Source organism: Pseudorasbora parva, chromosome 14 (assembly GCF_024679245.1).
Source record: "Pseudorasbora parva isolate DD20220531a chromosome 14, ASM2467924v1, whole genome shotgun sequence".
Taxonomy (NCBI): Eukaryota; Metazoa; Chordata; class Actinopteri; order Cypriniformes; family Gobionidae; genus Pseudorasbora; species Pseudorasbora parva.
The window spans coordinates 4,000,712-4,013,442 of record NC_090185.1 but is presented as its reverse complement, the minus strand read 5'-3'; the positions used below and the strand labels follow the sequence as shown (position 1 = coordinate 4,013,442).

General features: G+C 36.9%; 1 protein-coding gene across 2 annotated transcripts in view; it reads left to right on the top strand.

The window, feature by feature from the left end:
• The window catches only part of si:zfos-943e10.1 (GRAM domain-containing protein 2B), a 37,378-nt gene that overhangs the window by 7,979 nt on the left and 16,668 nt on the right, over nt 1–12,731 (top strand). Inside the window, exon 1 of one of the 2 annotated variants that reach the window (XM_067415288.1) lies at nt 5,231–5,393. The exons of the other annotated variant lie outside the window; for it this stretch is intronic. Within the exon in view, the coding sequence (XP_067271389.1) occupies nt 5,335–5,393 (59 nt within the window). The 5' untranslated portion in view covers nt 5,231–5,334. Of the gene's footprint in view, nt 1–5,230; nt 5,394–12,731 lie in introns of those variants that run through there. 2 annotated transcript variants of the gene reach the window in all.

Here is a 12,731-nt window from a genome sequence, read left to right as displayed (position 1 = left end):
TTTTCTCAGTCTAGAAGGCACCATATTAAAAAATAATGTCACATTTCTACTACATTGATGACCCAGTTTAAATACAGATTCATCTTCCCAGCGCTGAAGTACCCCTTTAATATACAGTTTGACCATAGCGGACCTTTCTCTGTTTGGTGAAGCCAGTTTCCTCTAACACTGTTTATCATAATCTCCTCCATATCGCTTTGAAATGCAGCATTCTGTGCAGGATTTCAAATGGGTCGATATGTTTGTTGTCTGCGAAGACTCGCGCATATGATCCGCGCTGTGCTCTCGTGTCTGTAGTCTAACTTTAGACCAGAGCCGCTGCGGTGCGTGAAACTAAAGCCTAGTTCACACTGCCCGATTTTTGGCCCGATTTTGAGTCGCCGACAGGTTTTGTGAAATCGCCGACAAATGCCCGAGATCACAGGCAAATCGGTGCTCGTGCATGCGAGTGACAATCACGCAGTGTGAATTATCAAAGACGCGATCAGAGAGAATTGCCGACGCCGGTGAGATATGTGGCATGTTAAATATCTGGACCTGTCGGCGATTCAAACTCCTGCTGTGTGAACTGCGTTCTGACTGAAAATTACACCGACACCAGCCAATGAGAGAGTGAGATACAGGGCAGCAGGAGGTTCAGGGAGGAGTTATAGAGCAGAATTTCAGTATTTTAATAGATATATTTACAATTCTATCAAACAGAAACAAAGGCCAAACATTTGCACATCCAGCCACAGCAGCAGCACATTACAAAATTATTTATTTACCTCAAACTGTCTTTGCAGAACACAATCCTGGCTCCCTCTGTCTCTCCAACAATTTCTTCCGCCATAATCTTTTTTCTTTTTCTCCACAAATCAGCGCACATACAATTTGAAGCAAACGTTGTGCAGTTTATCATTTTAGATAACAATTCAAAGTCTCGCGCGAGAACTCCAGTCTGACGCACGTGTGATCTCGCGTTGTTTACTCGGCACATCGCACGTGTGTTTGGGAAACGTAGATTGCTCACCGGAGAGAGAGTGAGTTGTTGGCGATTCTTCCTCTTGTTCAGTCATGAAGTGTGAACTCCTCTGTCGTCAAACCATCGGTCAGTGTGAACACAGCAGTGACTGAATGATACCCCAGATAGTCATGCAGTGTGAAAAGAGCAGTGACCCGACGAGTTTGAAAATCGTGCAGTCTGAACTAGGCTTAACACGAAAACAGACTTTATTCGCCTCAAATGAATTCTCAAATTTACACTGAATGGTTTCCTATCACATATATAGTGTGCTATGAGCTGTTCACTGTGTAGAAATTAGTAAATGTGTGTTAACAACTGACCGATTTCAGCAGCGTAGGGGGTGGGCTTTAGATTCAAGAGAGCATTTTGATTGGACAGAAGATTTGACGAGAAAGTGAAGTCTGCGATGATGTCACCAAAATCTGAGATTCGTTTGAACGCTTATCTCCTAAATGCAAATTTTGTCATAGTTTTGGAACATACCAGCTTATTCATAACCTTAAGGCGAATAACACCGTCATACTAAAAGCTAAAAAACTTACATTTTGATTTCAGTCGACCTTTAAATAAAGATGCATTTTAAGCAAAAACGCACTACTTTTGATTTGATTTTCAACAAAACAAGAAAAAATCTAGTAAATGCATCTTGATTTAAGATTTGTGAGATATTTAGACTAGAATCAAGACAAAATGACTGAGTAAGCAGAGCATTTTTGGGAGCTTTTTTTCTACTCCGTATTCATCTCCAACCCTCTTCCTGTAGTTTCTTTTTTTAGATCAGATTTGTGGTTTTTTTTAGAGGTCAACTTGTGGATTATTGCATAAGCAGAAGTGATGAACTCTTTTCTCATCACACACCTACTGAGATTATCATCGCACTGACCTTAAACTCTTCACATGTGGTTTGATCACATTCTCACCGTTTTCGCTCGAGGCCATTCATTTTGATAGCTGGGAAAATACATGACTTGCTCAACTGGAGGCTTTATTGTAAATGATATATGGTTTCCTGGTGTGCAACGCTGGCACAGTTCAACCTGTCGCTTTCTGATTTACACGAGAGCTTCTTACACTGCAAAAAATGCCTTTCTTACTTAGTACTTTTGTCTTGTTTCTAGTCAAAAGATCTACAAATGCTTGCATTAAGAAACATTTACTAGACAAGTAAACCTTATTGTCTTGTTTTGGGAAAAATAACTCTAAATGAAGAGAGTTTTTGCTTAAAATAAGATAAATAATCTGCCAATGGGGTGAGAAAAATAATCTTGTTTTCTGATTGAAATTAAGATTATTTTGCTTACCATTGGTATTTCTTATTTTAAGCAAAAACTTTGAGTTTTTTTTCCTCAAAACAACAAAATTACTTTTGCTTGTCTTGTAAATACTTCTTGTTTTGAGAATTTTTAGATGTTTGGACTAGAAATGAGACACAAATACTGAGTAAGAAGCATTTTTTTGCAGTGTGGCAGCGAATTTGAATCGCATTCTGTCGCCAGTTCCTCCCATGCTTTAACCAATAGCGCTCTAGTACCCTTGTGTCTTTCAGAGCGTGAAGATCTGCTTGTATAATGAAAACTGACCTGGTTTTCTCCATATCATGTTATGCTGATACTAGTGTGATCCAAGAAATCGAAAGAGTAAACACTTAATCTTCTCCATTAGGACGTGGAGTCCTGTTTATTAACTAGAGTACAAAATGCACTGAGAAGTACTGATAAAAATAAGTGCAAGATTTGAAGACTTGATATTCGAGCTATCTTCAGTGATTCACAGTGTGCAGGCGTGAACTTAACATGAGGTAATGTTTTTATAGTCACGAGCTTGTGCACACTGCAAAAAATGCTCTTGTTTAACTCTTTCCCCGCCAAACACGGAATTTTTCGTTATTTGTGAGAAAATGCTTCCAGGCCAATAAAGGAATTTTCTGGGTTTCTGTTTTCACTGTGGGATGCTAGGGGGCGCTATTGCACATCTTCTGAATGAGAGTACTGATCTCCAGATCAAAACACGCGCGAGTAAGACGCAGTCAAACGAGCGATCGCATGTAATCAAATGCATATTTGCATTTGCATGTAATTTTCAAATGCATCAATGAATGAGATGTGGAGCAGGATGACTGAAGCATCAGAGGTGTAGATGGACTCGATCTCCTCATCTGTGTTTGATCATCTCTGAATCTGATCTGGAGTCAGTCTTTCACAAACACTGGATTTTCTCAGCTTTTTGTTCAACATTTAGCTTTTTTTAATGAAACCTAGTGTTGATAAAAAAGGAATGCATAAAGCTAGAATAAAACGTGTATTTTTATTTGTTTGTTTAAAAGAAGAGGGTCGACTCTTTATTTTTATATATTGCATGCTCAGATATTCATTAAACAAAATATTCTGTGCTACATTTTTGTGAAAATTGTCAAAACCCAGGCGGTGGGTGTCAACTTTAGAGTTAACTTTTTTTTTTCTTGTTTCCAGTCCCAATATAAAAAAATTATCAAGTAAAGTGACATAAGATATGAAATGTGAAACACATAAATGGTGTCATTCTCAGTTTAATAAAAAAAAAAAAAAAGTAATTTCAATAGATTTCAAACACTAATTGCAATATCGTATTGCATATCGAATATCGCGGTATTTAACAAGGTATCGCACAGCCCTACTGGATAGGTTTGATAGGTTGTGTACTTTAGATAGGTTGTGTTTACGGCAATACTGCTCAAAGAAGTTGCCCCGTGTATCATCACCATAACTTACTGTGGCCCAAGTCTTAAAGGGACCGTTAACGCAGAAATTAAGGCCCCGTCCACACGAAGCCAGAACTTTCCCAATCCGATATTTTTTTTTCCTCGTTTCAAGAAATATCTGCGTCCACACGAGATTACCGAAACCAACTAAAAACGATGTAGTTTGCATGCCAGGCCAGTGTGTGGCGCTGTAATTCTGCCACAGAAATACACTAATAATGGAGAAGAAGAGTTGTGGCTAGAAGGGGTAAAGCGGTGGAAGGAGATGAGGCAAAATCTCACGATAAAATAACAATAAATACATTTGCTACTTAACAGACGTGTTTTATTAACGCCTACACCTACCCCAACCCAAAACATACCCTTACAATAATGCAGATATGGTCATTAAATGACGCGATATTGATGTGCGCATGCCCAGTGCCCGTAGCTGTATCCCTTTAGTCTTTCACCGTGCCGGACGTAGCGTGATGATATCACCGTTTCACAAAATATACGGATTGGCTGTACACACGAAAACACAAGATTACCGTTTTCAGATTTATCCACTCTGGGACCCGGTTTCAGAAAATATCGGATTCATTCTTCCAAATCGCCGGATCCGTGTGGACGAAACGCTGATACGGTACAAAATGTATACGTAGCTAAACACGTCTCCGTGTGGACGGAGCCTAAAACTCGCCCTCAAAACAACATGTATTAAAATATATTTTGGTAACTTGACGGTAGCCATTGATTTCCACACGTCTAACAATTAGCTATAATTATTAACAAATATCTAACGATTCTTAAATCAAGATAAGTAAAACAACATGATATTTTTTCGACATGAGTTTTTGCTTAAAACAGGCAAAATGATCTGCCTATGGGGTGAGAAAAATAATCTTATTTCTGATTGAAATCTTGTTTCCGAACAGAAATAAGATTATTTTTCTCACCCCATTGGCAGATCATTTTGCCTGTTTTAAGGAAAAACTCTCTTAATTTTGATATTTTTAGAAAACAAGCAAAAATATCTTATGTCATTTTACTTATCTAGTAAATGCATCTTGATTTAAGAATTGTTAGATATGTGGGACTGGAAACAAGACGAAAATACTAAATAAGAAGAGCATTTTTTGCAGTGTGCTGAAACTTTGGAAAGTAAAAGTTTACTTAAACTATTTCCTTCCAAAATTGATCAGATGACAAAAAGAAAAGGTCCTGGTGTTGTTGGGGGTCTTTCTCTTGATTTCCCATGGGTTTGTTGACCTTCTACCCCATCACAAAGACAAAAGGTAGGCCTTTTGTTTGGATGTCTTCGAACCTTTCTTCAGTAGTTAGCATTCTTTCAATAGCATTGAAATGGCCCATTGTGGGATCACCCACTTTCAGGCTGTTGGAGGTGAGCGGAGTAGGCCGGCGGAGGATTGTTTTATCCCTCCCACAGCTACAACTTTGCCTTCCTTGTGCTTCATTATCTCACTTTTTCCGACGGTCTGCCTGAGATGAGTTGTGTAACGGAGCAGCTGTAAAGGAAACCTTTAGACCTTATTGCTCAGCAACCGGTTGAAATTGGTTCAGTAAGTCCAAGAGCTGGGAAGACGTAGCAATGGAGAGCGAGAATGAGCCGAGGCGCATGGACACGGTCGTGTGTGAGGATTTGGGAAGGTAGGAGACATTGTTTTTTGGCCGATATATAGTTGTGAATGGTGTTGGGAGTATCTGTGACGTAACATTTTGTGACGATAAATGGAAAAAAACACGGCATAAGTTAATCAGCAATCAAAATCTTGGCTAAAAATGTAGCATTACAGATAGAAAGGGACGCCAACAAAATGCTAAACAATTAGTCCGTTGACAAAAGCCATGCTTTACACTGGAAAAATCAGACTTGCCACCAATTTAAAAGGATAGTTCACCCAGTTTCTTCTGTTGAACACAAAAGATGATATTTTGAATAATGTTGGTAATCAAAGTTGATGTTAGCCATCGATTTTTCCACACACAGTGAAAAAAGTGTGCCTTTAAGGGTACAACATCTTGTCACTGGGGCATTACCCTTAAAAAGGACATCTTTGTACCTTTTTTTACACCTAAAAGGGCATATTTGGAGTACAAATGCTTACCTTAAGGTGCTACTGTATGAACCTTTTTGTAGTAAAAAAGTACAAAGATGTGATTACACTGCAAAAAATGCTCTTCTTACTCAGTCATTTTGTCTTGTTTCCAGTCTAAATATCTAATAATTCTTAAATCAAGATGCCTTTACGAAGATATTTTTCCTTGTTTTGTTGAAAATAAAATCTAAATGAAGAGAGTTTTTGCTTAAAACAGGCAAAATGATCTGCCAATGGGTTGAGAAAACACATATTCACCATTAACTCCGACTTTTGCCTCAATAAACTCCTAATTAATAGTTAGTAAGGTAGTTTTTGTCGTATTTAAGTTTAGGTATTGGGTCGTATTAAGGGATGTAGAATAAGCTCATGCAGAATAAGGCATTAATATGAGCTTTATAAGTGCTAATAAACAGACAATATCATAGTAATATGCACGCTAATAAGACCCTAGTTAATAACTGAACCCTAAAATGAAGTGTTACCAAATAATCTTGGTAATAATCCGTCCCAATCAGAAATAAGATTATTTTTCTCCCCCCATTGGCAGATCATTTTGCCTGTTTTAAGCAAAAACTCTCTTCATTTAGATTTGATTTTTAAGAAAACAAGGAAAAATATCTCATGTCGTTTTACTGATCTAGTAAATGCATCTTGATTTAAGAATATTTCGATAATTGGACCGTATCTTTAGTTGAACTGACATATTTTAGGGTTTGATTTCTAATCATAGCCACTGTGGATTGAATCCAACCAGTTGTATTGCTTATGGGAATGTATTGTTGCTACATTTGAGCTTAAAACAAATGAACACGTTTATGGGAATGTATATTAACAAAGGAAGCGTTTTTTGAGTCGCTTGCAAAGAATGAACTTTCATTCTCAGCACAAAGGGAAGAATGATGAAGCTTTATTGCTGATAACAGGCCTTGAACTTTAACACATTTCCTTGTTTGGCATATTTATGAAGCTTCTCGTGCCACTGTCTGATGCCAACTCAAACCAGAAAAGATATCCGTCGAGAACGGTGCGCTAGCGTTTATCTTCAGCATCAGAAGGAATCAGCCGGGGGGATATTTGATGCTCGTTCTCTTCAGGTTTTTTTAAAGGGATAGTTCACTTTAAAATGAAAATACGATCATCCTTTACTTACCGTCATGTTGTTTCAAACCTGTATGAGTTTCTTTCTTCAGCTGAACACAAGGGAAGATATTTTGAAGAATGTCAATCAGTTAACTGGAGCCATTGACTTCCATAGTATTTTTTTTTCCTACTATGGCAGTCAATGGCTCCCTATGGAAGTCCTATCTTCCCTTGTGTTCATCTGAAGAAAGAAACTCATACAGGTTTGAGGGTGAATAAAGGATGACAGAATTTATTTTAAAGTGAACTATCCCTTTAAATCACTGTCTCTAGGCTAAACAAAGTTGACTAGGTTCATTGTACACAAGATAATGTAAAGCAAGCACAGCGAATGGGCGTGCAAACAACATTTAGTGTGTAAATAGGATCTCTAGATCCCTCATTATTATTCAAATGTCACTACACTGCAAAAAATGCTCTTCTTACTCAGTCATTTCGTCTTGTTTCCAGTCTAAATATCTAAATGGTCTTAAATCAGGATGCATTTACTAGATCAGTAAAACGACATTCGATATTTTTTCTTGTTTTCTGGGGAAAAATATCAAAATCAAGTGAGTTTTTGCTTAAAACAGATCAAAATGTTCTAAGCAAAAAGACTTTTAAAGTGTTTTAAACCACTTTTAAAGTGTTTTAAACCGCTTTTAAAGTGTTGTAAACCGCTTTTAAAGTGTTTTATACCGCTTTTAAAGTGTTGTAAACCGCTTTTAAAGTGTTTTATACCGCTTTTAAAGTGTTTTATACCGCTTTTAAAGTGTTTTATACCGCTTTTAAAGTGTTTTAAACCGCTTTTAAAGTGTTGTAAACCGCTTTTAAAGTGTTTTATACCGCTTTTAAAGTGTTGTAAACCGCTTTTAAAGTGTTTTATACCGCTTTTAAAGTGTTTTAAACCGCTTTTAAAGTGTTTTATACCGCTTTTAAAGTGTTGTAAACCGCTTTTAAAGTGTTGTAAACCGCTTTTAAAGTGTTGTAAACCGCTTTTAAAGTGTTGTAAACCGCTTTTAAAGTGTTGTAAACCGCTTTTAAAGTGTTGTAAACCGCTTTTAAAGTGTTGTAAACCGCTTTTAAAGTGTTTTAAACCGCTTTTAAAGTGTTTTAAACCGCTTTTAAAGTGTTTTAAACCGCTTTTAAAGTGTTTTATACCGCTTTTAAAGTGTTTTAAACCGCCTTTAAAGTGTTTTAAACCGCTTTTAAAGTGTTTTAAACCGCTTTTAAAGTGTTGTAAACCGCTTTTAAAGTGTTGTAAACCGCTTTTAAAGTGTTTTAAACCGCTTTTAAAGTGTTTTATACCGCTTTTAAAGTGTTTTATACCGCTTTTAAAGTGTTTTATACCGCTTTTAAAGTGTTTTAAACCGCTTTTAAAGTGTTTTAAACCGCTTTTAAAGTGTTTTAAACCGCTTTTAAAGTGTTTTAAACCGCTTTTAAAGTGTTTTAAACCGCTTTTAAAGTGTTTTATACCGCTTTTAAAGTGTTTTAAACCGCTTTTAAAGTGTTTTATACCGCTTTTAAAGTGTTTTATACCGCTTTTAAAGTGTTTTAAACCGCTTTTAAAGTGTTTTATACCGCTTTTAAAGTGTTTTATACCGCTTTTAAAGTGTTTTAAACCGCTTTTAAAGTGTTTTATACTGCTTTTCAAAGCATAAAGGGATTGGTTCGTTCTTCTGTTGAACACAAAAGAAGATATTTTGAAGAATGTTGATGACGTTTTTTTTCCCGTTTTTTTTCTGCTAAACATCAACTGTGTGGCACCGACATTCAATGCATCTTGATCTTGCTCCACCAGCTCTTAAACGGTGTATTACTTTCTGTAAAGACGACTTTAGGGAAACCAGGGCGTCTGCTAGAGGCGATTGTTCTGTTATATTTAAGAGAACTGCATTTGGACAATCGGCGGTCTCGTATAGAGCAGCAGAAAGATGGACTTCATTGCCTGTTCATATTAGAGAGTTTACACCAGTTAGTATTTTTAAAACAGAACTTAAATTATGATTTAAGAAAAATCAGTTGAGTGATCATTAATTATTATTATTGTTATTTTTTTATTAATAACTTCTGTGATTCAATATTTCTATTATGATATATTATTTGTTTTCTTTCTTTCTTGGATTGTAATTGAATGCTGTAATTGTATTGAACATCAATAAATAAACTAAACTATCAGAAATAAGATTATTTTTCTCACCCCATTGGCAGATTATTTATCTTATTTTAAGCAAAAACTTTTAATTTTGAGTTATTTTCCCCAAAACAAGATGATTACTTTTGCTTGTCTAGTAAATCCTTCTTGTTTTAAGAGTTTTTAGATATTTGGACTAGAAACAAGACACAAATACTGAGTAAGAAGAGCATTTTTTGCAGTGCTGTAAAGCTCTTGATGATTTGTGTTTCCTATAAATGCCCACAGCGGGGCAGTAGATCGCCCGAATGCCTCCATTTGGCCTAAACACACAATTCAATCTGCCAGACTTATTTTTGTTTTTGCATGTTTGAGGTTATCTCGAACGTGCTCACTTAACAGGAATTGCAGCTTGTGGGACGGAAAGTGAGCTGCTGTCTGAAAGTGAGTTTTGCGGTTATGTGGTTTATATTCTGGGCCGCGGATGCAAATGTGATCTGACTATCACCTGCTGCTTTAAACCGCTTTCCAATGCATAAAGGGATTGGTTCGTTCTTCTGCTGAACACAAAAGAAGAATGTTGATGATGTTAGCCATTGAGTTTTTTTCTTTTTCTTTCTGCTATTAGTACTCAATTCAAGCTTGTAGGAATTAAAGCGTAACTAACACATACTTGCCCGTTTTAAAAGTTGTTCCCATCATGCTCTGGGGCATGAATGATTAATTAGGTTAATTTTGGGCTTTTTTCCATTTTAATTATTGCTATTCTTGTTACACAATTTAATTAGTAATTACTCAGTCATAGGGATGCGCGGTATACCGGTACTGGAAAAATACCGGTATATATTTGATTTAAAACGGTACGATATCATGATTTGGCACATTTCGGTATATGCTGCTGTTCCGAAGTTCACCGCTAGATGGCAGCGCGCTACACAAACTGACCCGAAACAACTGGCAAATGTGACCACAACATAGACGAACAAAATGGATAAAGCAGTCGAATCTCTCAAGATGCCCAAAACGAATTAATAAAGAGAGGAGTAGAAGTGAAATTTGTAATGACTTTGCTTATAAAACTGATGAAGAACCATCAAACCTAGCCAAGAAGCATCTGTCACTATCCTGACTTTAGGACTTCTTAAGAGATCGACAGGTCAGTGGATCATTCAAACCATCTCATTTAGACATTTATTTTCTTTTTACACTGATCAACGCACACACACAGCCTAACATAAGATCGAATATCACAATCTCCAGCGTTCGTTTCAACCAATGACATTTAGATCTCATTATATTTGCACGCGTACTATTGCACTATTTACATCCGCCTGTGTGTATGTGAATACTCACTAAAGACGGACATTTGTACATAATTCTGTGTATTTGACTGTTTAAGGAAACTTAATGTGTAATGTGCGATCTTTAAGTTACAGGCGTGCGTGCGTGCGTGCGTGTGTGTGAGCTCATATCTCCTGTAACTGTTATTGCGAAATGCTATAAAATCTCTTAAATGATTTCCGTTCTCCATCCCGAGACGAGCGTGAAATGTTGAATCGGATTATGCAGATTGCTTTAGTGTAGTGTCTTGTGGTGTCTTTTGAAACCAGAAGCAATTTGCTCATTTTGAGAGATATTTTCCTGAAATTATTTCTCGCAAGAAAGTTTGATAAGTGTGATAAGCTTTGCTGATTAATTTACTAATAAACATTTGTGGTAATTTCCCACTTTATAAACTAAAAACTTGCATAATTGAACTCATTCGTGTGCAATATACCCGCGCTAATATCAGACTTGTGGTATCGATTTAATAACGGTACTTCGCTATTAGATTGTGGTACCGTACCGAAGCCAAAATTGTGGTATCGAGCCATCCCTACTCAGTCATCTTGTCTCGTTTCTAGTCTAAATATCGAACAATTCTTAAATCAAGATGCATTTACTAGATCAGTAAAACGACAGAATATATTTTTTCTTGTTTTGTTGAAAATCAAATCTAAATGAAGAGAGTTTTTGCTTAAAACAGGCAAAATGATCTGCCAATGGGGTGAGAATAATAATCTTATTTCTGATTGAAATCTTGTTTCTTGTTTCCGTCCCGAACAGAAATAAGATTATTTTTCTCCCCCCATTGGCAGATCATTTAGCCTGTTTTAAGCAAAAACTCTCTTCATTTAGATATTTTTTCCCCAAGAAAACAAGAAAAAATATATTCTGTCGTTTTACTGATCTAGTAAATGCATCTTGATTTAAGAATTGTTAGATATGTGGACTGGAAACGGGAAAAAATGCAGTGTAATGTAGGTTTATGACTCCAGGACAAAGGGTTAAATATAGGCCTATAGGTTAAAAGGCATCATGTGATTGAGTGCTAGGCATGTGAACTGTGCATCACTCATCACTGGGCGTAATTACTTCTAATGACTTAAAAAAGCCACGGAAACATTCCTGAGCTCGTCTGCGGGGGAAGAGGACCGATCCAAACAAAGGAAACTTGTGCTGATATGGCTGCGATAAGCTGACGTGATTTTAGGGAGTTTAGCCAACTTTCATTTTTGGTGTTTGTTTTTTTTCTGGAGACCTACGGATGTGAGCAAACCCAAGACTGTGACACACAAATACATTCAACACAGGACCGGCTGAGTTGGTGGAGCGCATTGCCACGGACTGAATAAAGTGTTGACTAATATACAGCACAGGCCAAACGTTCAGACACATTATATTATTTGTAATGTTTTTGGAAGAAGTTTCCTCTGCTCAAGCCTGCATTTATATGATCAGAAACACAGTGATATATTATTACAATTTAAAATAATTGGTTTTCGATGTATTCTACTTTAAATGCTGATTTATTTCTGTGATCAGAGCTGTATTTTCAGGATCATTCCTCCAGTCTTCAGTGATCACGATCCTTCAGAAATCATTCTCAGATGAGGATTCATTATCAGTGTTGGAAACCGTTCTGCTGACATATATATTTGATGAATAAAAGGTTTTTAGAGATTTTATTTTCAACAAAACAAGGATAAGTCGTTTTACTTAACTAGTAAATGCATCTTGATTTAAAGCTACACTGTGTAACTTTAGTTTATTCTTAGCTAAAAACACTTAGTTCTTTCAATAATATATGTGCTCATTAATGTATATTTACTTCTTTCAAGTAATAAAGTATTCTCGTTAGGGCGGGCGTACACTGTGCGAATTCGGACACTCGGGAGGTCGTGAGATATTGCAGACGCTACGAGATGATCATCGCATCAAATCAGCTGGTACACGACACGACTGTTTACACCGCGAGCCGGCCGCGATCACACGACCTTTGGTGTTAAACACAGACCCCGGAGCTTTCAATGTTGCTGCTATAGCTTCAGATACAAAAAATAAAGAAAAAAAGTGTGCAAATGATTTGTTGAAAAGCAGAGAACAGTAGCCATTCCTTTCAACCGAAACAACCAGAGGGAGAGAGAAGGTGTGTGTGTGTGTGTGTGTGTGTGTGTGTGTGTGTGTGTGTGTGTGTGTGTGTGTGTGTGTGTGTGTGTGTGTGTGTGTGTGTGTGTGTGTGTGTGTGTGTGTGTGTGTGTGTGTGTGTGTGTGTGTGTGTGTGTGTGTGTGTGTGTGTGTGTGTGTGTGTGT